Genomic DNA, 26,085 nt, shown 5'->3' with positions numbered 1-26,085 from the left:
TAAGAAATATTTTTCCTAGACAGTCTTATCTTTCCACTTTGCATATCTGTATAAAATTTTCAAATATTTAAGTAGTTGAACTAATTAATCTTTTCAATTCATTTTTTTAATTGGTTAGACAAGTCTTCCTAATCTCCAATATTTCATAAGATTGTTTTCACCTGTATTTTCCAGTAATCTTATGGTTTTACATAAGATTTTTCTGTTTTAAGTCTCTGCCCTATCTGGAATTTTTAGTTCAAGAACTGGGGCCTGGATTTTGTCTCACTTATTTTTTTCTCATGGGTAGTTGATTCATACAACCAGCCACACACAGCATGAATCAAGCAGAAATAAATTTGTCTTCACAGAGTGTTTCCTGTCCCCATAATTATCATCAAAAAGGATTCTGAACTGATTGTCGAAGCTGGAGGTCCTCCAGTCCTTCAGACTCGTATCTTCTTGGTCATTCTCTCACCCTTAAATCCAATAAAGCAGAAGGTCTGATTACCACCCCTCCCAGAAATGTCTTTTCTAAGACTTCCTCTTGATCTCTTGATCTCTAGCAACTCTATCACAGCCATACCACCACTGCAGTAGGCCTATCCCCAGTCAAGATTATGTTCCACAACAGAGTTGGCAGAGCACACCATAGAACCAAACTTATAAATAATATTTTCTTGGACCACATTCATTTATTTTCATGCCCATTCATTTATGGATAGTCTCTGGAGACTTCTGTGCTTCAATGGCAGGGTTAAATAGTTGATACAGAGACCAGAAGGTCCACAAAGAGAAAGATATTTACTATCTGACCTTGTATAGAAAAAGTTTGCCACCCCCTATTCTTTACCACAGATGGAGCTATTTGTTTTTTTTTTTTCCAATGCCCGTAATCTTATCTCAAATTCCTTTAGTAGTGTTCCATTGTCCAGGTTAAAGTCCAATTGCCATTATGTTGCACACTACTTAATGAATAACTCTCATTTGCCCACTGACTTCAATTCCAAATTTTCCTTTAAGTTTTGTACTTTAGCCTATTTCTGGACAGTTTGGGTTTCTGAGAGAACCTCCAGTTATAAAGACTTGACAGCTTAGGTATGAATTCAAGGTATTAGGATACTGTGTTCTCCACCTCTTAGAGTCCTTGCTTTCCTCACATCTTGGCCTTTCTTTGGTTTCCCCAGGTGTTTGAAGCTTATGGTCAAACTGAATGCTCCGCTGGTTGCACAATTACATCACCTGGGGACTGGATGTCAGGTAGGCTCTCCAGCTCCTGGGCAGGAGTACAGTGGTTGGCAGAAGGGAGAGGTTCTATGAATGTAAATAACCTCAATCCTCTGGACTTGTGTGGCAAATGCCAAACTCAAGTTTGGGGTCCAGGCCAACATACGATGGCTATTCCAGCATTGGTGTCAGATGGCTTCTCAGTCTATTGTTTTGAAAGTAATCCATAAATGTCCCAGAACTATGCCTAGAATTGTCACCATTTTATGGTGGCCCAGCTGATTCAGTGTGGTATGTTCTAGGCCATGTTGGAGTTCCCCTGGCTTGTAATCATGTGAAGCTGGAAGATGTGCCTGACATGAACTACTTTTCAGTAAACAATGAAGGAGAGGTGGGTAGGTCATACCCTACAGTCGCATCCAGACAATCATGAGGGCGGAGGGATGTTTCTAGCAGAAAGAGCACAAAGGAGGTTTGAGTTTGATTCCTATGTTATCTTAAGAGAGGAATTAAATATCTCTGAGCCTCACTTTCCTATCCCCTAAAATGGGGGCTAAAATCTGGTGTTTTTCACCCTGTAGTGGAGACCATTAAATAATTTCAGATGGGAGCAGGTGCTTTATCAAGTGCCCATGCTGAGAGTAGCAGCCTCTGTTACTGTCACCGCCTTGTACCATCTGGTGTGCAGGTCTGCATCAGAGGCACCAATGTGTTCAAAGGATACCTGAAGGATCCTCAGAAGACGGATGAAGCCCTGGACAAGGATGGCTGGCTTCACACAGGAGACATTGGTCGCTGGCTCCCGGTGGGTAGTTCGTCATACCTTCTAGAAGTCTAAGCTGCTGGACTGGGGAGATTCATCTGTTTATAGCAAGAAGGGCAGAAATATGGATAGGTTACTCAGCTAAGGCAGCTGGTAGGGATTAGATCTCTAACTTACATAATTTATGGTTTCTTCCTTCTATAGAGAGAATGTACTGTTGAAAGAACTTAAGCTGGGAGTTGAGAGATCTGTGTTCTAGTCCCAGCTCTTCTGTGGACCAACACTGTAATCCTGAGAAGTAACTTAATGTGAGATTAGGACCAGCCAAATTTAGAGAGGATGACTTTGCTTCTGCTAGTTTGATCACAATGTTGTGGAAGACACAGACCAGTTGAAGGGTGTTCTTCTTGCCTTATTCCCTACTGAATATAATGCAGCAGTAGTCAATGTTATTGGCACTGTTTCCAGACCCACTGAAGGAGGGATTAATAGGTCCTCAGTCCTGGCCCTCAGCCCTGGGCCTCAGAGTTGGCACAGCTCCCTTGACAACAGAATAGATTTTCTCATACCCAAGAGGAAATTAGATGACATCTCCAGGAAAGGTAGGGGGTGGGGAGGGAGGTATAGTGTTCTATTCTTGTTACTTTTTCTTGTTTTTCATTAGGCAGACATTGTGGTTGATAACTCCATGGGCCACAACTTCTGCCTTTTATGTGATTCAAAGGGATATATTTCTTTTTTTTTTTTAAGATTTATTTTTTATTTCTCCCCTTCTCCACCCCCCAACCCCCCCCCCCCCCCCGTGCCCCAATTGTCTGTTCCCTATGTCCATTTGCTGTGTGTTCTTTTGTGTCTGCTTCTATTCTAGTGAGCGGCACCGGGAATCTGTCTCTTTCTGTTGCATCATCTTGCTGTGTCAGCTCTCTGTGTGTGCAGCACCATTCCTGGGCAGGCTGCACTTTCTTTCGCACTGGGTGGCTCTCCTTACAGGGTGCACTACTTGAGCTTGGGGCTCCCCTACACGGGGGACACCCCTGCGTGGCACAGCACTCCTTGTGCACATCAACACCACATGTGGGCCAGCTCCACACAGGCCAAGAAGGCCCTGGGTTTGAACCTTGGACCTCCCATGTTGTAGGTGGATGCTCTAACTGTTGAGCCAAGTCTGCTTCCCAGGGATATATTTCTTAGAGACATAGAGACATATCAAAACAGGGAAGGGGAATTTCTAAACTACAAGTCTGCAGAGGTTAGTGTTTGCCACTCAGTGACTTGCACAGCTCCTAACTGTGGAAGACACAGAGACATGTTTTAGCATAGCTTGCTGAGAAACAATTAGCAATTGTCCTGCCTGTTTTCCTAAACAGGGAAGAAATTATTGTACAGTATTGATGGAATCTTAGGACCCCTGCAGGGGATTTTCCAAAGGGTATCCCCTCTGGAAAGTTTTGTCTACTCTGTGCTTGGGGAGTGGGAATGTAACTAGATCTTGAAACTCTTCTCTTGCTCAATACTCCCCAAACGTTTGGCAGTAAGACCTCCAAGCATCACTGTTCATAAGTGGTGTATTTTATAGATTTGGGTTTAAATAGTATCTTTCTAACATATCAGTTTTTGTATAAATAAGAGTTCCCTGATGTCAGCCTAGGATGAAGCAATAGGTTTGTCCACACAATAGAGTTATAAAGGGATGAGCCTTATTAATCATTTTCATATGTCTATTAGGCTGAATTAATGGCTAATTTCTTGAGTCAGCCCTGTTGATGGTTCTACGGTTAGGTCAGCCTATTGCCCTACTTAGGGTGTGATCATGTGGATTGTATTTGCTACCTACCCCAATTCTACATTTCAGTTCCCTAAGAATCTAAGCTCTTCAGAGCAATTAGCTCAGAGAAATGAAGCTGCAAATGACCTCTGGTAGCAAGTCAGAGAGCTCTCCAGCCCTGTTTCTGTCTTAACAAGCACAGTTATTTACTTGCTTGATTAGCACAGTGGAGTATTTTAGCCTGTTCCTGGAGGGATATATTAAAGAGAGTCAAGGAGGAGAGATCGAACTAAATGCAAAAGTCTTAATAAAAGATAGTCCTTTCCTACGCCTGAGAGTTCTGAAAATGGAGTCTTTGGAAATTTAGAGCTGCAAAATATCATGATTTCGTGAGGCCACTATTCACGCAACTCCAGCAGATCCTGGGAACTTTTTCTGAGGCTGCACTCTGACTTTCCACAAAAACAGCTTTCTAGAAGCTGCTTCCCTCCCCTTCCCCCAAAGTCAAGAAAGAGAAATGAAAGACTGTCTCTAGAGAAGTCAGATCTAAAGAAGCTACCTTTGACTTCCCCACCCTGTCCAAACACTGACACCACCCCAAGGGCTCAAAATACTGTTATTTTTCTCTCTCCAATACAGAATGGAACTCTGAAGATCATAGACCGTAAAAAGAACATTTTTAAGTTGGCCCAAGGAGAATACATTGCTCCAGAAAAGATAGAAAATATCTACATCAGGAGTAGACCGGTGCTGCAAATTTTTGTGCATGGGGACAGCTTACGGGTAATATATTGTTTTAACAATTGCCTTTTTCAGGCATAGATAATGCTGATTCCTGTAGCTACAGGAAGTTTGCACAGATGAGTTCGGGATGCAAACAGTTGACGTTATAAAACTAAAGAAATTAAGCTGCATTCCAAATTTCAAATAAGGCAGATAAATGAAAAAAAATTGTTTTTCAAAAGTATGGTATACTCTGCAGGCAAGACAGTCAAAGGATTCAATTAGCTAGAATATACAATAGCAATCTATATAAAAGACATACATTCCACTTTGTTTCCACTCCTACAGGAGTTTCTCTGGCATAAGGAATGGCTTTATATTATATACTGCAGTTTTAGATTGTGGGAGGAGGGAAGTCGGTTGACATGGAATGGCCAGAGCTGCTTTAAGTTTAACATTGACACTGCTTCTTTGAAACACATTTAGATAGAACCCCTTGGTAAAGAGATGGTCAGTGGGGAAATTGGGATTAGAGTTCCATAGAGTTTTTAAATATATAGTGAGAAATGAGTAGTACATATCCTCAGGGAAGTATATTACAAAGATATCCTGCTTTTCTTTACCCACTGAGGACCTCCCAAAGTGAGCTCTCTCACATGCCTTTGTACCTGTTGTTTCCTTTCCATAGTCATCCTTAGTAGGTGTGGTGATTCCTGACCCAGAGGTGTTTTCCCCATTTGCGGCCAAACTCGGGGTGAAGGGTTCCCTGGAAGAACTGTGCCAAAACCAAGTAAGTCTAGCTGAGGAAGCCTTATGCACCCCCTGAGGCCTGTCGTGGGAGTGGGGAGGCCCCACCCAGCCAGGGCATTCAAGGGATTCCCAGAGCCCGCTCTCTGGAGAAACCGACTCTTCCTGCCCCTGGGGCAGGTGGGCTATAGTTCAATTCTATCTACTAGACCTATTAGACCAGAGAATAGGATGTGGGGTTTTAAAAAAATAACTTTATTCTTTTTATAGTAATGTAGTCATTGTGAGAAATATTGGAAAATGAGAAACTAAAAGAGGCCATCCAAAGTGAGAACCCATTATTTAGATTTGCCCTTTTTTTTCTTTGAGCCATATTAGGCTTATAATATTCTGATACATACTTTTATATCTTGCTTATATCCTGATGAGCTTTTATAGGCATTTTGAATTGGTTCACGTTTAGTCTTCTGTTTAGGCTTTTTCAAATAGCCATGCTTTGAGCTGTTTTGTATTCTTAGGTTGTGAAAGAAGCCGTTTTAGAAGACTTGCAAAAAATTGGGAAAGAAAGTGGCCTTAAATCCTTTGAACAAGTATGTACTGTTGTTATCCTGCTCTTTCACTCTAGGGCTTTAGCATTCCCATTTATAATGAGGTTTAAATGCATCATTTCTAAGCAATTGATTTGTACCATTAATCAGCTAACTACAAATGGCAATAATCTTTTGTAGTTAATTGTATCCCTTTTTGCTGTTATCATCCATCATCCCTTCCTCCTACTCATTTCCTTCCCAAATTATAAGGGGGTGAGAATGGGTACGTGGTACTGTCATCTACCCCTTCCCCTTCTTCAACCCCACTTTTCTAATCTTAATATTCTTTGCTGAAGTTCTTCACATAATACTCAGGGACATTTGAAGAAAAGTCCAAATCCCTAACAAGCATGTGTGTGTGTGTTCTTCTTCTCTTCCAGGTCAAAAACATCTTTCTTCATCCAGAACAATTTACCATTGAAAATGGGCTCTTGACACCAACAATGAAAGCAAAGAGGGGAGAGCTTGCCAAATACTTTCGGGCACAAATTGATAGCATGTATCTGAGTATCCACGAGTAGATTAAGGCATGTATTGCACCAAGAGACTCTGAGGGCAGTCTCCCTGCTTGCTACCTGTACTTGTGGGAATATGGATTAAAAACAAATTTTATGTTCATTTATTTTTGTTCTTCCTCCTGTTTTACCTGTTAAATTTATAAAACATATCTGGTGATTGGTTTTGTTTTTATGTTAAGTGAGAGACCTATACTGTAGAAGCTTAGCTCTGAACTAAATGAATCCTGTCCTTACCATCTTAAATTTTGCTAATAGTAAGGCTTTACGGCTACTTTTATCAACATGCCAGTCTTCAAGGTGTATATTCTATGTTCCTTCCTCTTGATCTCCAACCTTAAAGTTGTCTGATTTCTTTGCTGTTTTACAGTAAACCTAAATTTCCAGGAATTCTAACATTTTGGCCTTCTAATGTTCAAATTTAGAGAAGTTTAAGTTCTAAAAGGCTGTTCATAAGTTTTCTAGCTATGCCACAAAACCACTAAAATTTTAAATCACTTCTTAAAGTGATTACTTAAAATTTTATCACTATTAATCTTATCTGTGATGAATTTCTTCTTTGTACTTCTATGGATGCTAAAGTTGGTGTACAGAAGGGAAAATTTAGTTTCACTGACTGGGGAATAAAAGGTATTCCTTAATTGGCCTATGATATGTCCACAAAGAATGTTCATACTTCAAAATGCTGTTTTTAAATTGTTCATCTACAGTAGTAGCTGGTGACTATATCTGTTCCTTACAGTTTGGTGCCAAGCTGGAAGTTATGGGGGAAGGAGTTAAAACTTATGTCAAGTGCACTTTTCCAGTAAATGAAGCAAGCACTGAGCAAAAGTTTCCTGAACTAGGAACAAAGACCTATGCACAAGCATGATGTCTGTACAACAGGCTTATCTTCTGTGAAGGAACCAACTGTCTGTTGTTTTTACCCCTGGACTCCAGTTCCAGCTATACCCTAACCCCGGATAATGTGTTGCTTCTACTTGTAAATGTAAAATCTTTAAAATAAACTATTGCAAATACTTATGTTGCGTTTTTTGTTTCTTCATGGACTATGATGAATTAGTCTTAAACAAGGTCTGTTTAACAATTAAGTAAACCAGAGAGTCTCAAAATTGTCTACATGCTAGAATTAGCTGGAGAGTTTTAAAAAATACTGATGCCTGGGTCTTACCCCCCAGGGTTTCAGATTTAGCTGGTCTGGGGTAAAGTCTGGGCATTAGAATTTTTTAAAAAACCCCAAAATGCTTCTAGTGTGCAAGCAAGTAATAACTTCTGAAGTCAACTGAGTTGAGAGCACCAGGCTTTCTTATCCCACAGCTGGGAATAATAAAAGCAAATGCCAGTAGACTCAAATCAGCAAACAACTGAGCACAATTCTTATTTTCTCCCTTACCATCTTTGTTGCATGCATGAATAGCATGCCTTTATTTTCTAACCATAGTTAAGAAGAATGTTCCTGGATGGTCTTTCTAGACCCCAAGCCTAGAAAAGCTGAAGAAAGATCTACTGAGTATCCTTAATAAAAGGGAATGCAGGGATGAACTTACAGACCCCTACACGACCCAGTCCTGTAGTCTCTTTGACTTCCTCTCCTCCTCCCCCATTACTTACTCCAATCTAACCTCCCTGGCTGTCATCCTCTTCTTTAAACATACCAGGCACATTCCAGCCTCAGTTTTTGTTCATGCTCTCCCCTCCACCTAAAACACAAATACTTCCAGAGGTATATGACTTGCCCCCTCATCTGCTTCAAGTGTCATCTCTGTAAGACCATCCCACCTTCTTCAGAATACATTACTCTGCCTGACATGTATTTTACTTGTCTGTCCCCTCTACACCCTACTAGAATGGGGACAGAGTCAAATTTCATCTATTGCTGAATCCCCAAATGTTCTTTCCTTATGCTTAACTATTACAAGCCTGTCACCCAAGGTTTTAAGTTCCCTGCCTTAGAAAGAATTAATGAATAATGGAATAAGTGACTGATTTCCAGAGGAACAGGTCTTCTTTGCTTATACAATTCTATTCATGTGTTTAGACAAGCCTTACGTTTAAGTATCCAACTTTATCAGCTTGGATTCTACCACTTCCACAAGTTTTTGATACATTCAAGTATACATGAGCAGTCTGATAGCACTAGGTTGAAAGTCTCCTAGAATGCTGTGATCTCAATATGAAATTCATAGGGTTCATACATCGAGGTGAATAAGTATCTTAAGGTGCTTGATTTCAAGATGCCAAGCTCTCACACAGTAGCGGAGCAGGTTTTCCATAAGGAACTAAGATAAAAACCTTTTTTGTTAGCAAAAAGAAAAATGCTTTAAGTAAAAACCATGATTTATACAGAACAACCATTGATCTTTATTTGATTTGACAAAATTTGCATTATTAAAAGACAAGTAACAAAATTTGAGCTTATAGTGAATCTGACAAATTAATTTCTATAGTATTTAGAGTATTATGTAAGAAATACCAACTGAGGGAAAAAAAGAATAAAAGCATCACATGCAGATGCTCCTGGCAAAGGGGGAACTATATCTGCAGGTGAGGTCCATAGTGTCCAGCGCATAAAAAAATCCTAAAGAAAATGCAATTAACTTACTTGGGTGAAGTATTTTTCCTCTTAGGGGAGGAAAAGGTGGTAAAGAGGGGCAGGAATTCAAAGGCATATGCAGAATGGCTTCTTCATTTCAAAATGGTAATACAAATATTTAAATCATGGCACTAGGGCACCTCTGAGAAAAAGAACACCTTAACCAGAGTAGGCTCATTGCATAATTCTTTAGTAATATGTACAATTTTCAAGTAATGGAGTGGATTTAAAGAATAACTTTACTTTAACAGTGGCTATCTATTCTTCTTCTCGCCCTCTGGGGCTTGATCTGTTTCAGCATCACAGGGACATTTTTCCACACAGTTTCTAGGGAACCATCCTCTTATTCTTGAAACACCTGAGGGAGGAAATTAAATTGATGTAAAATAGCCAGATATACTACAGTGATGTTAATGAGACTGAGACATCCTAATACTTCAAATTAATAAGCTTTGATTAGACTTTTTTACTCTTCACTATTTCTTCTTAGCACAATTTGAGGGGGAAAAAATATATGGTTTTTAAATGCTCTTAACAAGTTAGAAAATGGATGCTTCCCAAGTTCCATTATCTGGGAAAGAAAGATGGTCTCTAACAGGAGAATGTGATGAATTTCTAAGATGGGTGTGTGATCATGATGGTGTTTATGACACACCACCATATTTCAACTCTGCCACAGGAAACACCTCCCTGTAGCGTTTGTGAATTTTCTTTTTTCTAATACATAAATTCCTATGTTGAGGTTGCCTAAGTATGGGGTTAAGATTAACAGGTTGTATTTTTTTAAAGTAAATTTTGGGTTAGTCTTTACTTTAAAAAGGAACAGTTCTAAAACTTAAATTAAAAACTCAAAGGCAAAGTTTTGATCCATTAGTTTTCAGAAGAACTTAATGAGAATGCTCATCCAAAGGGGGAACAGTGTAGCACAGCAGTTGTTGGCATCGGCTCTGGAGCCAAACTGCTTGGGTGTGGGTTGTTTTTAGTGTGTGGACTTGGGCAAGTTGCTTAGCCTCTCTGCTTTGGTTCCCTCACCAATAAAGTAGAAAGGACAGCACCTACTTCAGAGGGCTGTAGGGACTTCAATATCACCAGTAAAGTCCTTACACAAGTGTCTGTCACACAGTAAACAGGAGCTCAAATGTTAGCAATCATTGAAAAAGACCTGCTAATTACAAATGCTATGGAGAAAATAATATACTAAAGGATCTCTTTTTGATACTTTTTTTGATGTTTACTCTTCTATTCATTTCCCCTCATGCATTTGACATGGGGTTGTTTATAAAAGCTTGGAATGATTGCTAGCAATCCTGCCCTTTAAACATCCCCTTCCATTTCCGTACCTTCTATAAAGGAATCATCAAGAATTTTATCTCCATACAACCAGTATCTGAAATATTTAAAAGATTAAAAGTAAGCATTTTTTAAAGCTTGATGTCCATTTTGTCTTTAAAAAAGAAATTTATTACCTCATATCCCTTACCTTAAGCCTCTTGTGGCTAAAATGAACTCCCCTTTCTGTAGCCTTATTCGAGGCTCTTCAGTGCAGGGACTTGCGAAGAAAGTTTTGATTCCTTTATTCAAAGGACAGCAGGCACCACTATAATCTTCTATTACTTTATAGCGAACCTGTCATCAGGGGAAAAGAGAAAAATGTGAGCTTTTATCCAAACTATCTGAGTATTTTTAAGTTTTAATTTAGATTTTTAAAGGTAAACCAAAGTATCAATGATAAGCCCCTTCCAGTTCCCCATCCACCAATTTTTGCCTGTAGGAGGAAATTGACATTTCCAGGTTGAAGGCTTTTCTACTCCTTCATTTCAAGCACATAGCTAAGAATTGAATTGTAGAACAGTGCTGTCCAATAGAACTTTCTGCAATGAATAAAATGTTCTGTTTCTGTGCTATCCAATGAGGCAGCTACAGGTACCTCCTGAGCACTTGTAATGTGGCTAGAGCAAACAAGAAACCAAATTTTAAATTTATTTAATTTTACTTAATTTCAATTTAAACAGCCACATGTGACTAACGGCCATCATATTGGACTGCTCAGCTGTTAAGGATGGGTTTCATATTAAGCTATATTGAGAATACTTATTTTTCAATTTGGGCAATATAAATTGACTAAATTCATTTCAAATCTCCAGTTCAAACTATTTAAATGAAAACAAAAGTCAAGTGAATTGCATCAAATTTCAACACATGCATATTAAAGAATATTACTTAATAAAAAGCCAACAAAAATACAGAGCCTGACATAAGAAATTGGTAGCACTGTAAAAGAATTACTTACACTTCTGACTCTCTTATCTGCTTTTTGTTTCAACTGTTCTACCTGTTTGAAAGACATAAAAGAAAAAAGTCTCTTATCTCAGTACTGAAAAATAGCCTTTCCTCATATACTACCAGAGTTAACATGACAAACTCCAAATTTTCAGCTTTTAAATTGCTGACTAATTAAGGCCACATGGTTCTAGCATGGAAAGGAGGTCCTAGGACTAAGAACCAGAAGCTGAGAGTGGCGCTTTCTTCTCAGCATTCACTCTCCACTGTCTTCATCTGTATACATTTTTGGAGCACCCACTGGGGCCCAGGGAAAAGGGAAATATGCTCTCTGCCCTCATGAAGCTTCCAGGCTAGTATCTAAGATGAAGACTCTGGGATTCTGACTGATTCCTTAGAAACAAAGCAGAAAAACCATCAAACTCATTAAAAATGAGACTTGACTAAAAGTCATCATTACAACTCAATTTATTTCACTTTTTCAGCAACTATTTACTAAATAGTACCATACTAGACATAGCAGGGGAAATAAAGATAACACATTGACTTGTCAAAGAATCTTGTCAAGTTAAATGCAAGATATAAGATTAAATAAAAATATGAGACCTCTATTAGGAGATAGGAGGGCTGCAAAGGACTATTGAGGCTTACTGCATATAGAAGTTTTAATTAACCTGACTGTAAAAATGTGGAAAAGGATAGAGTTGATGGTCACACATTATAGTGAGTAGCAACTGGCTTATAAATAGGATTTTGGGTGAAAAGAGCAGTCTGTGGATGTAAATGCCAATCGAAAGAAAGCTAGCAAGTAATCTCGGGACTAAAGACAGTGAACCCAGAGGTGGATGAGAATTGTGGTTAATAGTACAACTGCAAGAACGTTGTACTGTGAACTAGAATGGATGTATATCACTATTGCAGGGTGGTGGGAATGTGGAGAAGCATGGGAAATATACAATTAATGTAACCCATGGACTATAGTTAACAGTAATACTATAATATTCTTGCATTAATGCCAAAGATGTACTGTGTTAATAACAGGGGGGTATGGAAATATGGAAAAAATATGCCAAATGTATGTTATGGGCCATAATTAGTGGTAATAATCTGATGATATTACCTCATAATCTGTAAAAAATGTTCCACAATGGTGTGGTGTGTTGGTGAAGAGGTGTTGTATGGGAATTCCACACATGTGCATGATGGTTTTGTAAGTTCACAACTTCTGTAAGAAAAATATATTTTTTAAAAAGTAATGTACCATAATAATCTGTCAATAATAGGAAAACTGTGTGTGGGATTGGGTGGTTGGCTATATGGGAATTCCGTATAATTTCAAGTAATTTCTCTGTAAATATAAATCTAAAACTTCTCTAAAAATAAAGTTTAATATTCCAAAAAAAAATTACGAGACCTCATGAGCCACCATATGGTAGTATATGATCAAATGCCAAATCCAAATGAGTCCAGGTGAGTAGGAAAGACTTTATGAGAGACCATAATTTCAGATAGAGCAGAAATCATGAGATAAAGAATAAAGTTGGGCAAAGTGATGAGGCAAGAATGTACAAAGAGTTCATACAACACTGACTAGACTAGTCTGACTGGAAAGGATGACTGCAGTCAGTTGGAAGGTGGTTTTAGGCTGGATCTTACACAACTAAGTTAAGGAATCAGGACTATATTGTGAGAGTTAAGGAGAGATTTAAATAAAGGGAAAGACTTGAATATAGGAAGTGCTTTAGGAATCTTAGATTCATTTTTCCATATTGAAAATTTTTTATGACTTATTTTACTCTAAAATATCATCTGGACATGCTAGGTAGTAAGGGGAAGAAGGTGAGGCAAAAAGGAAGGTCTATTTGAACAAAAGTACTCACTGTTAAGCTGTACTGGTGGCAGCCTTCTCTTATTGGCCATTCCAATCCATCTCCTTCAGGGACCCCTGACCAGGTAAATACCTGTTTAAAGTTTTTCCATCTACTTCCCATATCATAAGGAAAAACAAAGACTTCATCTAGTTGATAATACTGAATTCGATCTTTAGCCTGTGGGTAACAAAGATATAAGATGGCAAATGCTTCTGCCTTAAATGGCTCTCAGTAACATTGTTGATTGAGAATACTTATTCTCCAAATGTGTATTCTCCATAAAAATATTTCCTCCTTGCTACAATACTAGTAGACAAAAAAGAGACAGGCAACTTTATAATACAGGAAGAACTTAAAACACAACACTAACCTTGTATGCAATCATGCAAAAAATGAAAATGTCTGACAGAGCTTGTTTAGGAATCAGCATTCAAAAATACTTATTAAAAAGAGTTAATTAACTTTATCCCATATATAAAAAATTCTTGATGCTCCTGGTTGTTCAACAGCACAAAAGAATTCAGGAACAAAGGAGGGATGTTGATAAGCAGATGTAAGAGAAAGTCAGGATTTATTCAGGATGGAACCGTTATGTGGGTTACACTAGAATGCAATGGTTGTTTGCTGGTAGCAGCGACAAACGCAGGAACAGCCAGCAACTGTGTAACAGGAGAGTCACCGTTTTATGAAAAATAATTTTTAAAAAGATAGCAGATATGTTCAGGAAATTTTTCATTTTTATACCATCACACACATATATATATTCATTTATATATGCATTTAGGTTGTGTAAATTATATTCTAGGCATTGAAATTGTTAGCTTTATTTAAGAGAATAAATTGGCTTCAAATTTCTTAAGTTCCACTGACACCTAGTGGAACAGAGATATATTTTTATAAATAATGTACAAAACTCAAGTTGAAATTTATTGCATAAATCTTGTGTTTAGTAGTTTCTATAAATTTAATATGATAATTTATTTGAACATTTTTCTTAGCAACAGAGTGCCATTTTGAAAATAACTTCTAGATTTAGCATGGCATTTTAAAAAGAGCCTTGGTCATTAGCAAAAAACTTACTAATGTCAATATTTTATACTAATTTTATACTTTAAATATTTTATTATCAGGGGACAATATTTTTGGGGGAAAGTTCCTTGTAGTTATTTATGCTGTAACATATATGAATCTACTGAATTATACAAATACATATCGCCCCTACAGTAAAGGATAATTTATTTTCCCTTTTTATAAACAAAAGCTTCTGGGTCTTCGAAATGGACTAAGAGTCTCAGAGAACAGAGAGGTAGGCTATTTACAAAGAAAAACTGGTTAGGAGGGGAGTAGTTTACAAAAATGCCTAAGATGTGGTCTTTGCCTAAGAGAAGCACTCAGTGTAATTGGAGGCAATTCTATCAATACCACTGCTTTAAGGTTAGAGGTGTGCAGTGGGTACTCAGGGAACAGGAAGGAGAAGTACTTAACCTGGTCTGGGGAAGGCCAAGGAAAGTTCCTGGAGGAAATGACACCTAAACTAAGTCTTGAGGGATAAGAAATCAGACAAAAAGAGGGTATTCCAGGCAGAGGGAACATATGCAACAATACAGAAGAATAAGATATATGAACTATGAGTGGTTTGGTTATTTATTACCAAGTGTGAGATGGGGTGGGGAAGGGTGGGTGATGAGGCTGAAGAAGCAGATAAGAGGAAGTCATGACAGATCTTACTACGGAGAAGCTAAGGAACTTGGACTAAACCTGTAGATCAATAATTCTCAAAGCATGCTTCACAGATCCCTTGAGTTCCTAAGACCTTGTCTTGGAGTTCAGAGAGGTCAAAACTATTTTTATAATACTAAGATGTTATTTGCCTTTGTTACTGTGTTGACAATTGCCATGGGTAACAGTGCTGGTACCTTAGCAGGAGTCATGACAGCAGTACCAAACTATATTAGTAGTCATTAAAGTCCTCATCACCACATAATTATGGCTAAAAAAACCAAAATGGTTTCACCTAAAAATGTCCTTGATGAAAATTTTTATTAAATCTCAACCCTCAAGTAGATATCCTTTTACTATTATGTGTGACAAAATAGGAAGTACATATAAAGCATACCAAAGTATGTAACAGTTATCTCAGGAAAAACTCTCCTGTGACTGTTAGAATTGTGTGCTAAAAAAAAGCTATGTAACCAGCTTTTTCTCATGCAACACTACTTTTTACTTGAATGAATGAGTAATGTAACAGACAAACTAGGTTATTCAGATTTCAGGATTTGGCAGATCAAGATCAGGCTCTCTTCAAGGATAACAACTGACAGTATCTGCTGCCAATGAAAAATTTCAGGCTTTCAAGTGAAAATTAGAATTTTGGAAAACTTATGTCCACCACTATGAGTTTGACATCTCTGTGACATGAATGAATGGGATTTTAGATATTGTATAATGACTTGTGCCAGCATGTGGAAAATGTGCATAACCCAGTAAACCAATATTCTCCAAATGACCAATGCCTGATGTTATAAAATCATCTATGGGTAAAATATCTGTTCAAAGAGCAAGAGACTGATGGATTTTAATGTAAAAGAACAGAAAAGCTATTGATATGGTTTCAGATTTTACATTGCAACTAACCTTTCAAAAACTACCACTTGTTAAGATTTGGGGTAGTATCAAATAAAAAACACCCACTACTATCTTAAAATCCTATTAAAATACTCCTACTTTTTCCACCTACATATCTGTGTGAGGTTGAATTTTCTTCATATACTTCGATCAAATCAACATATCTCAACAGATTTAATGCAGAAGTAAATGTGAGAATCCAACCATCTTCTGTTAAGTTAGACATTAATTTGCAGAAACATAAAACAAGGATACTTCTAGGAAAATATTTTTTCATAAAAGTGTTGTTTTTATTTAAGTGTAATGGATTTATTAGTTATTTTCGAATGAAATAAATCTTCACGTAAATTTGTTAGAAAATACAGCAAATGTCAACAGATTTAACACACACAAATGAAAGCTTTTTAAAGACCTTAACAATTTTTAAGAATGTCAAGGAGTCCTGAAACCAAAATGTTTGTGAACTACTACTGGAAATTAAAGCTCACACACTGGTTGACAGGGAACTCAGTATGTCCTATTAGATGTGTTTCATTTGGCTGACAGGTCTTTGTTTAACTTGAATTGCTTGCTGAGATGATATCTCACAAAATTCCAGATTTCTAACCTTTTGGGGAAAAAACAGAGATCACACAATACTGTTTGAGTATTCCCTGAAGAAAGAATCACTTTTGTCTGTCAGCCAGCTCTTTGGGGGTATACAGGGTGGCTTTACTCATTTAACCTGCCTGGCCCCTGCTACAGTGTTGATAAAGTCTGAGGAGTTTTAAGCAGGGATTGGGACAGATTTATTTTTTGCCCTAAAATCACAATGGACATTGTGGAAGTATGCAATAGAGGTTGTGAGGTAGGTCTGGGACAAGTTAAATGCTTTATCTGCTGCCAAAGGCACTAGGAAAACATGATGGCACCTTGGTAGGACAGAAATTGCTTTCCAAGTGGGCCACCTTATCCTCAGGCTGAGAGAAAATGGCTCGATGGTTTAATGTGTGGCTTAGGCCTCTTTGGCAACTTGGGAAATAAAAGCAGCGCATTTCTTCTATGGGAGTTAAACTGGGAATGAATCAAATGTTTTCTGTATTTACCTTTTCTGTGGGACAATTGAAGTAAATCATTTAGTAGCCAAATTTTCATTGTGGGGCACTTATTAGTTACCCTGGTTTACCAGTTAATCAGTACTTTATTAATGAGGAAATAATTATTAAAATTTACCTTCTCTTCAATCCATGATTCAATAGAAGTTTTGTTTCTGAGAATTATTTTTATCTGGAAGTTAAATGATATAGTAAAATTTAATAATGTGATCAATACATTTAAGGTTATCGTCTTCATAGTTATTGCTATTTGATAGATAAAGGCACCAAGGATAACAGAGGTTATTAATCCTATTATTCAGCTAGTACGTGTTGAAACTGGGATACCAACCCGGGCCCATGTGACTTTAAAGTCCTTGTTCTAAACCACTGTCCTACAATGACTCTACAGAAAAATTATTACACCAGTCGATAAACAAATCTATTGTAATCAAAATTCATGTTTTAAATCTACTAAACATAATTTTCAGAGTATTAATAAAACATTGCTATAATCAAATCAGTTAGTATTTTAGTGTATTTTGCTAGCAAAGTCTTATCACTAATTTTAATTAACCTTAAATTTATGATTAATTTATTACAAATAAAAGTGACTCATTCCAGTTAAACTAGATATAAATTTTAGGTTCTCTCCATTTGCCTCAAGAATGGACACTCTTTATTCAATTATTTGATTTTCATGGATATGACTAATTTCACTTATATAGGTTCTTACACCACAGTATATTAGCTTATTTCTAATGATCCTTTTTTTTTTAAAGATTTTATTTATTTCTCTCCCCTTCCCCCCCATTGTCAGCTATGCCCATTGACTGTGTGTTCGTCTGTGTCCGCTTGCATTCTTGTCATGCAGCACCAGGAAACTGTCGCTTTTTTTGTTGTTGTTGCATCATCTTACTCCATCTGCTCTCCGTGTGTGTGGCGCCACTCCTGGGTGGGCTGCACTTTTTTTGCGTGGGGCGGCTCTCCTTGCGGGGCACACTCCTCGCACATGGGGCACCCCTATGTGGGGGACACCTCTGCATGGCACAGCATTCCTTGCGCTCAGGCAGCTCTGTGCATGGGCCAGCTCACCACATGGGTCAGGAGGCCCTGGGTATCAAACCCTGGACCCACCACATGGTAGGCAGACACTCTATCAGTTGAGGCACAACCACTTCCCTCTAATATGATTCTTAATTATAAGCACTGGAGAAAAATTCTCTAAGAATTTGGTTCCAGGCTAGATAAAATATGAAGTCTCACCAAAAATATTTTAAAACCAAAAGTTACAAAAGGGCTGAGTGATGCATCAGGATCCTGAAGCCCAGCAGCACTTGTAAGTCTACAGCAGTTTTGCATTTCCTTGTAGTCTAGAGAACGTGGCACAGTAAAAACAACCCAAGACTAAGGAGTCCTCATCATATCTGGCCAATATCTGGCCACAGTGGACCTTCAATAAATGAATAAATGAACTGAGTAAATAATTTGAGTCATAAGAATTTTGGGTCATTTTTGAACCACATCCTCTTCCTCTGTGTTCTCAGAGCACTTTGTACATACCTTATGTTATATACATTACCCTGTATTAGTTAACTTTTTACTACTAATTGTGAATTCCCTAACGGCAGGGACCTCTTATCTTCATTACTGTAGCCTCTAAAACTAGTAGAGTAATTCATCACAGAGTAGCTATTAAATAGCACCTATATCACGTTGTTATAGAGATCAAATGAACTAATACATGTAAAATGCCTAAAACAGTGCCTTGCACAGAAGTGCTAAACAAACGTTAGCTATATTATTAACTATATATTATAAAATAATATTAATAATGATGATATTGAGTACATGAATAATCCTTGGGCAAGTTATGTAGCCTTTCTGAAAATCAACTACTCATCTACAAGGAAAGGACGTTAACAACACTCTTCTACCAGCCTTTTTTTGGGTTGCTGTGAAGAACAAGAGAGAAGCTTTCTCAACTCTTAAGTGCTATATAACTCTAAGTTAACATTTTAAAAATTAAATCCATTACCTAGAAATTCCAGCAAAATTACATCAGTTGTCTGACTAGTACAGAGAAGATTAAATTAGTTACCTGGATGGAATAAACAAAAATTATTTCCATCTCACACTGCATACTCAGATGCAGCCTTTGTCTCTTTCTTCTCGTTGCAATCAACTTGACAACTTCCAGCAAGAGGTGACTGAGAAACTGACCTGGATGAAAAACAGCATCCCGACGGCTATGGTTGTTCCCAGAGCTAAGCCCAAGGCAAACAAGGTGGAGGCAAATGCAGCTAGTCCAAAGGGCACAACGGGACGTGGATCTTTCCGGGCTGCACTCATGTCAATCTTGACCGTGTTCCACCCAAAAGAGAGCTACAAACAACAGACACAATGCACATCACATACACTTATTGTGGTAAATGGTTAGATACTTAAAACAGACTTGGTCATAAAGATGACAACTTGAGACTCCGACTGAAACAAATAAGGCAAACACAGCTGTTAGTAGCTAATAGTATGGCTTGAATTTATACTGACCTGCACATCATTCTTAGTTATTCTCAAATGTTACCTGTTTTTGTTTTTTTTCTCAGAAAGTGTCAGGCTGAGCCCATGAACAGTAATATGCATGAATAACTCTAGACATCAATCTAAAAGTTATAATTGTCCCTTATATTCTTCTTGCTTTTCTACATTTTCAATAATCTTCCATAGCAATGAATAGAGCCTAAGATTCAGCTGTTTATTTCCTCATCTTCCACAATGGGCCATCAAGCAAATATGGACTGCAGATATATATTACCTGGCCTGCACAATGTTTTAAAATATTCAGAATTAGGTACCAACATTTAAAATTCAGGAGATTTCACATAAAAATCAAGATTTTAAGATTTTTCTTGAAAAAACGGAATATCCAGTATTACTGAGCTAGGATTCCCAAACACTAAAATTTGGCTGAAGTCAAGTAGGGCTTGTCCTCTCTGTGAAGGGCATGTGCTCTCCAGTTTGCCATAGTCCCATCAGTCCTATGTCCCTCATTTACCTTCCAGGACTCTTTAGGAACTTGAAGTTGTAACACTTGTCCTTAATTCAACATTATCTATTGTTGGTTTAATCTTTTTATATGCTAGGGAATGCATCTGCTTCAAGAACCACTTTCCAGGGCTCTGTAACAAAAAATGAGCAAAAAGAACTAAAACTTGCCATGTGAATTGGACAGAAACAGAAAGTAATAGTGTTGTCATCATCTTCTTCTTTGCCTGCTCTATTCTTGCTATAGCTATACATTTGAAATATAATGAGTTTCCAGAACAAAATAATGTTGCCTCATCTTAAAGATTAATTTTTAATGTTTTTTAAAAAGAAACCCATATAGAGGTAAACAATGCTGTTTCCCACCCTAAATCATAGAATATTTCCAAACAAAGATTTCTTAAATCATCTTGGTAATTACCATTTTATCTTGCATAAATGATTTTATAACAAATATTTTCACTTACCCGGTCATAAAGTTGTGTGTACATAGTCATAACAAAAATGAAAGCAGCATGAATACAGCCCAGGGGTGCTAAAAGGAGAAAGAGTATGAACGAGGCATGATTTTGGTAACCACAACAGTTGTTGATCCAAGGACAGTGATGGTCCATCTTCATCACACACCTAGCAAGAAAAATTTACATAAAGGATGAGGCAGAAAATCCTGTCTATTTTAAATAATTGGTTTTCAAAAGATCAAACAAATAGGAATCCAGTGTGTCCATGAGTCACAAAGTAATTATACTTCATGGGAGAGAAAGAAAATCATTATGTCATTTAAAAGTTATGAACAGTGACTCTTTTTAAATTCCAAATAGTACATCAAATGGCAGACTTTATAATGCCTTCTTGAGGAAAACATGTCTGCTACAAACAAGTTTCTTTAAAGATACCAGGAAGCCCACTGAAAGATTCATTATAAGGAAATGAGCATGGTTCCTGGTTTTACTCTAGGTCTGATATGCCATGACTGAAGTTGAATAGAGAATCAAAAAAATAACTCATAAATCTCCACCGAGGCTGACAGGGCCAAGCAAAGGCTCATGCCTTCTTGTTCTTATAGTATCCTTTGGATGTGGAATCTCTGGGCTAAGCAAGTTAACTCCAGAATGTAAGATTTGGTATAATAAGCAAGGCCTTATTGTGCTTCCTTTCCCTTTCTTATTGTCACTAGAAGAAAATTTTTATCTTTCATAAGGTTCTCTCCAAACAGCAAAATTCTTAACATAAATTTCTTATTACTATCAACAGATAAAACTGTCCATTAATAAGGGTTCCAGTTTATTTCAGGCTTTCTCTATAGTGATTCTACTTTCTTTCCATTAAGTTTCTTGATACTAAAACACTTTTGAAAATAGACATCTGGATTCTTTCATAAGATTTCCCTAAAGTATAAATAATAATCAAATAAATAATTGGAAAAGCAAGTTTCCTTTATACTTTATACTTACAACAATTCTAAAGCTAGTCGAGATGATGACCAGCATATATAAATAATTCTGATATACAGAAACAAATTGGATGTGGAATTTTTTACCCTGTTCTTGCAAATCAAGAGGCAAAGTAAATAAGTACTTTTCTAGGACATCTTTTCATTTATCATGCAAAAAAGAGGAAATTTATTACCTGGATTGTTAAGTATAAAACAGAGACTACAGATACAAGTATTTTTAAAATGTTAAAAAAAAACATGTAAATGACTTGCTGCTTGTAGAATATCTGAATAAAACTAGGACTAATGTGGCAGAAAGAACTAAAAAAACAAAAAATAAAATCAGTAATCAAGTTGATTAGCTCCCAATGAAAAGCAAAGAAAGGTACCTGTTACACTTTCTGCAGTGATGCGAACGTGGTGCCTTGTATGCTTGGCAGACTTTGCAATACTGGAGATACATGCTATCCTGAGAATTTTCCTTGTTAGCAAAATATAAACAAAAGAAAAATACATAAGATATCTGATCTCAAATAACAGCAAGTCAGACCTTAACTTGCATTTCTTTGAGCTAAAATATTTTAAGATAACTAATTTCTGGTGACGGCATCACTCAATTACACAGAAGCCATTTTTAACATGTTCCATCAAAGCCAATGTCACTGAGTACAGTTGGTTCGACTTACTCCAAATCTTAGTGTAACGGAAGAGTTTTTTTAAAAAGGTGGCTGACAACTTGGAAGATTTACAGTGGATAATTGAGCATCAGTGACGGTACTCAAAGCTGCCCTCTCGATACTACTGTCACTCCCTCTCCGTTGGACTAGTTTAATCACTTCCTAACTAGTTTTCTTTACTGTAGTTTCTCTCTGATCCAAACAGTTTATTGTCTGAACAATATTTCTATAACTCAACACTGATTGCTCTGCTCAAAAGCCTCTAACAACTCGTGATATTCTAACAATTTCTCTGGCCTTCCATGATCTGCCTTGACTTTGGCCTTATCTGTATTACATAAACTCTTTTCCACCCAGGGCTGTCCTCTGTTTCTGAATATTTGTTCCCACCATTCTCTCAACCTGAAATGTCCTCTGTCTCCTGTGGAAATTCCCAGCCTTCTGTAGGTCCCAGCTGAAAATGATCAGTTTCTTCTAAACTTAACAGAATTCATCATATTTTTCTTTATAATTTAGCTATTTTCACAAGTGCCTTGATTTCTGTCCTACAGTATAAGCTTTTTCAGAGTATAAATTGTGTCTTACACATCTCTTTATAGAATATGCTGCATATAGTATATGCCAGTGTTTCCCAAACTTTAATATCTGGGGATTTGGGGAAAATTCAGATTCTGACTCAGTAGGTCCAACATTCTGCACTTCTAACAAGCTACCCAGTGATGTCCCTTAGCAAGGAATATGGAAATTCACAAGCATAAACTTTGTAACAATATTTAAGAAGCCATAAGTTGATTTGTACTATACTTCCCAAAACTGTGATTTCACTACAATGACTTAAAAACTTTCTAGTGATTTAAACCAACAGTTTCTAAACTGTTTCTCAGTTCTGAGGGATGTTAATCTATTATGTCATAAAAGACTCTAGAACCAAACTGCATTGTGAAATTAAAAGTGAAGTGCACGATATGCAGTGTTTTCTAAACTTACATGATCTTGGACCTACCACTGACCCCCTCCTCCATTTTATTTCAAACATAGGACAAGTGTTCAGTGAAACTCCTTTGGGAAATACTAACTTAGATCAATATTTTCAAACAGTTATGAAATAAATTCTTTGAGCTTAAATGAGCAATGATTAGAATAATATTCTTAGCCTCTACCAGGGCAAAGAGTAGACTGTGTTTGATATTATTGGTTAGCAGGTAAGTAAATAACTAAATATATGATCATCATTAGAGCTAACTGTCTTAAGGAATCTTTTTCTTACCGGTTTCCACCCCAGAGGGACAAAGCCAGGACCCACAAACATGGCATTGAAGTAATTGTAAAGAATCATGACCGTCCAATTTATCAACATGATGAAATTCACACTTCCTCCAGTTGTATGTAATGGCCAATACCACAACACAGAGTCAATCATGGCCATGGTAGAACATATTGCTATAACACCAAGGGCTATGATTGGACCCCAGTGACACAGTCTCTTTAACTCTTGGAGATTTTCAAACTTGATTACTGAGCAGAATGTACCCATTTTGGTGCGAAAGAATTCCTTCCTATTTTTAAAGAATTATAGATTTCCTTTGTCTGTGCACACATTTCCATGTGCCATGAGTCCATGTATCTCCCTTCACTGTCATGCCTTCCAAATTGTGGGGTATTAATCCAGATCATGCCATTTTCACTGGTTAGCACTCAGAGCTCTGTATCTTCACCAGGAGAATCCAGTATCTTAGTTTGAAACTCAACCTAGAGAAAACAAAATGGGCAAGTTCAGTAAAAAAAAGTATTACTATATTCTAAATTTGTTAGCTCTAGCAATCACCTTTACTGGAAGTATCTCACAAGTGTACCATTATGGGATGATTATCTTGTCAAATGTCAAAAGGAATTACTTCTGTCTTATCCAAAACAGGGTTCAAGTCTGTAAGTATGTAATCTGAATTTATGATCCTGAAAGAACTGCTTTTATTCCTTTATCCCAACTTGTTAGGGAACTGTAACTGTCTTTCTCACGTTTAGTGAATGATTCAGGGACACACAGAATGTTATAGCTGGTTGATCTAATTCAGCTGCTTTCTTCAGAAATAAGAGAAATTGGCTTAAAGATGCTAAATGATTAGACCAAAGTCATAAGTAGTTGAATCCAAGTTAACTCCCTTTCCAGTACTCTAAGCTTCCCCTTACTGATTCTGTAATTAAGTGAAGTATGAGACAGCCATCAATCCATAGGAGGGGAGGGGGAAGGGGGAGTGGGGAAGGGGGGAGGGACGAAGAGGTGTGTGTGAGTAAAATCATGAATGACTGAACGAGTGAACATGTGTATGAGAATGGGCCTGAATGGAATATTTGAGAAAAGAGGACAGGAAGTTCCTGCGGAGCGAGGGGAAAGGCAGGGCAGCAAGCCCGGAGGGGATATATATTTGTGGAAGGGTATTTCTGACTGGAGAGGAGTAATTCGAAGAAAAAGGGTGTGGGATATAAGGGGCAGTAGAGATTCTCACGCAATAAAAGTCTCTGCCTTGTGCCTCAGTTTCTCTGCCCGTGTTACGGAGCAGAGAGTTTAGAAGTCCTCGCTCAAGGGAGGAACGACCTAGGAAGCGAGGGTGGGCTCAACATTCTGGAGATTCTGTCCTCCTCATCGGTTGGGGCGAAGACCGCCAAATCGTGATTCCACCCCTGCCCTGACTCCCACCTCGGTCTGGTCCCTGGTGCCCGTTCCTCAGCCATCGCATTCTCTGGGCGGTCTAGGCTCAGCAGGAACAAATTTTCTCCTCCTCGGATAACTCCGTCGTGGGTACCTCTGTACAGGGCAAGCAGAAAGCAAATCTTGGCTGCTAGAGGCTGAGGAGAAGTACCTGCTACGTCCGGGTTACCTCTTCGCTAGCGACCAGCCCGCTACTCTCCGCGGGAGCCTGGCGCGCAGCCTCCGTCGCAGTCATTTCCGGGAGGTTAGCCGAATCAAACTTCCTTCGGGGAGCAAGTTCCTGCGCTCTGTTCCTTGGAGAGCCGTAATTGCTCCTCACAACGTAGAGGCGACAAAAATTATTTCCCTGATCCGTGGGAACCCACATATTTTCGTAGGCTTCCTTTTTTTCCTTTTGTTGGGATTAACTGAAGCTCTTTTCCTTCGCGACTTTCTTAATTCTGAAGCCTGACCGGAAAATAAAAAGCGCATTTGGCTCAGTTTCCGGAGGACCGAGATTGCGACGAACAACCAGGAAACGGCTGGGCCAGGAGCTGTCCCGGTTCTCTACGCTGTGCTTGCCGGCGCTTCGCGGGGTCTCTACGCCGGCGTCCCCCGTCCCGCATAGCCCCCGCCTCGACCTCCGCTCCGGTCCGGGAAGGTCACTCAGAGCCACCATGTCGTCCGACTTCGAAGGGTACGAGCAGGATTTCGCGGTGCTCACTGCAGAGGTCACCGGCAAGATTGCGAGGGTCCCCCGACTCCCACCTGGTGAGAGCTCTTCCTCGGTCGGGCGGGGGTGGTCCGGAGAACTGAGTGGGGAATCTGGGGAGGGTGGAACGCCACCTGAGCAAGGGTGTCTCCGAGGGCTAAGGCGCGAGACGGTGTTGCGGGCTCCCGGGAGAGATGGGGCCTGGCTCTCCTTGGACTGTCTGCAGTGGAAAGAGTCTTCGAAATCTGAATAACCTGAGTTCGAATCCCAACTCCACTGCCTTGTAACTTGTATAACCATGGGAACATTTCTGAGTCTTAATTTTTCCTTTTGAAGAATACGGAGATGTTAGTATTCGAAGAGAATGAATGAAAAAGTACCTAGGTCACGGGCCTGCAATATACAGCAACTTTGTTTTATTATTAATAATGTTATTTTTATATGCTGCAGAATTGGGTTAAGAGCTAGGGTGCCTGGGTTCAAATGTAGACTCTGCCACTCAGAAATTGTGTGACTTCTTAACCTCTCAAGTTTCCTTCCTGGTAAAATGGAGAGAATAAGTATACCTCTCATGGAATTGTGGTGAAGATTAAATGACTTAACATATATAAAGTTCTTTCTAGTGTAAGTGTTAGCTGCCATTATTATCATTAGTATTTTTCATAGCCCACCCCCAGTTCTTGTTTCTTATCCTTCTTGGGGGTATATAACCCAATTTTTGTAAAACTTGGTCCAGGATACTTTTTCTCATCTTTAAAACTCCACAATTCTCATCTAAA

At 38.2% G+C, this 26,085-nt stretch overlaps 3 protein-coding genes across 13 annotated transcripts in view; 2 read left to right on the top strand and 1 right to left on the bottom strand.

Moving 5' to 3' along the window:
- The window catches only part of ACSL5 (acyl-CoA synthetase long chain family member 5), a 43,348-nt gene extending 36,020 nt beyond the window's left edge, over positions 1-7,328 (top strand). For 2 of the 4 annotated variants that reach the window (XM_058298423.2, XM_058298424.2), the window contains exons 15-22: positions 1,167-1,239; positions 1,509-1,597; positions 1,895-2,011; positions 4,374-4,517; positions 5,146-5,247; positions 5,723-5,794; positions 6,175-6,321; positions 7,052-7,328. In XM_058298423.2, coding sequence (XP_058154406.1) covers positions 1,167-1,239; positions 1,509-1,597; positions 1,895-2,011; positions 4,374-4,517; positions 5,146-5,247; positions 5,723-5,794; positions 6,175-6,315 — 738 coding nt within the window. In that variant the 3' untranslated portion in view covers positions 6,316-6,321; positions 7,052-7,328. Of the gene's footprint in view, positions 1-1,166; positions 1,240-1,508; positions 1,598-1,894; positions 2,012-4,373; positions 4,518-5,145; positions 5,248-5,722; positions 5,795-6,174 lie in introns of all 4 variants that reach the window. The other 2 variants (XM_058298422.2, XM_058298421.2) reach the window with 1 other exon arrangement.
- Positions 7,329-8,646: 1,318 nt separating this feature from the next.
- ZDHHC6 (zinc finger DHHC-type palmitoyltransferase 6) lies at positions 8,647-24,865 on the bottom strand. Of its 3 annotated transcripts, none has more exons than XM_004458078.3 (11): positions 24,767-24,865; positions 23,176-23,657; positions 21,621-21,712; positions 20,264-20,423; positions 18,975-19,136; positions 16,891-16,944; positions 13,063-13,230; positions 11,193-11,234; positions 10,383-10,528; positions 10,243-10,289; positions 8,647-9,260 (listed from the first exon to the last, which is right to left on the bottom strand). In XM_004458078.3, the coding sequence occupies exons 2-11, from the start codon at positions 23,440-23,442 to the stop codon at positions 9,157-9,159; spliced, it is 1,242 nt and encodes a 413-aa protein (XP_004458135.1). In that variant the 5' UTR covers positions 23,443-23,657; positions 24,767-24,865; the 3' UTR covers positions 8,647-9,156. The 3 variants fall into 3 exon arrangements, with proteins under 3 accessions (XP_004458135.1, XP_004458134.1, XP_023444403.1); XM_004458077.2 differs by having other exon boundaries at positions 24,604-24,856; XM_023588635.2 differs by having other exon boundaries at positions 20,264-20,331; positions 24,604-24,856.
- Positions 24,854-26,085, top strand: part of VTI1A (vesicle transport through interaction with t-SNAREs 1A) — a 361,387-nt gene continuing 360,155 nt past the window's right edge. For 2 of the 6 annotated variants that reach the window (XM_058298418.2, XM_012524960.4), the window contains exon 1: positions 24,860-25,365. In XM_058298418.2, the coding sequence (XP_058154401.1) occupies positions 25,272-25,365 (94 nt within the window). In that variant the 5' untranslated portion in view covers positions 24,860-25,271. Of the gene's footprint in view, positions 25,366-26,085 lie in introns of all 6 variants that reach the window. The other 4 variants (XM_004458076.4, XM_012524958.3, XM_058298417.2 and 1 more) reach the window with 4 other exon arrangements.

The sequence above is a fragment of the Dasypus novemcinctus genome, chromosome 6 (assembly GCF_030445035.2).
Source record: "Dasypus novemcinctus isolate mDasNov1 chromosome 6, mDasNov1.1.hap2, whole genome shotgun sequence".
NCBI lineage: Eukaryota > Metazoa > Chordata > Mammalia > Cingulata > Dasypodidae > Dasypus > Dasypus novemcinctus.
The sequence above is the reverse complement of the archived record's forward strand: the minus strand, read 5'-3'. Positions and strand labels throughout refer to the sequence as shown.

Coding starts and splice junctions, on each gene's coding strand:
- ZDHHC6 (XM_004458078.3), bottom strand. CDS start 23,442: ATGGGTACATTCTGCTCAGTAATCAAGTTTGAAAATCTCCAAGAGTTA. Junction 10,529..11,192: donor CAGATAAGAGAGTCAGAAGT/GTAAGTAATTCT, acceptor CCCTGATGACAG/GTTCGCTATAAAGTAATAGA. Junction 10,290..10,382: donor TTAGCCACAAGAGGCTTAAG/GTAAGGGATATG, acceptor TAAATATTTCAG/ATACTGGTTGTATGGAGATA.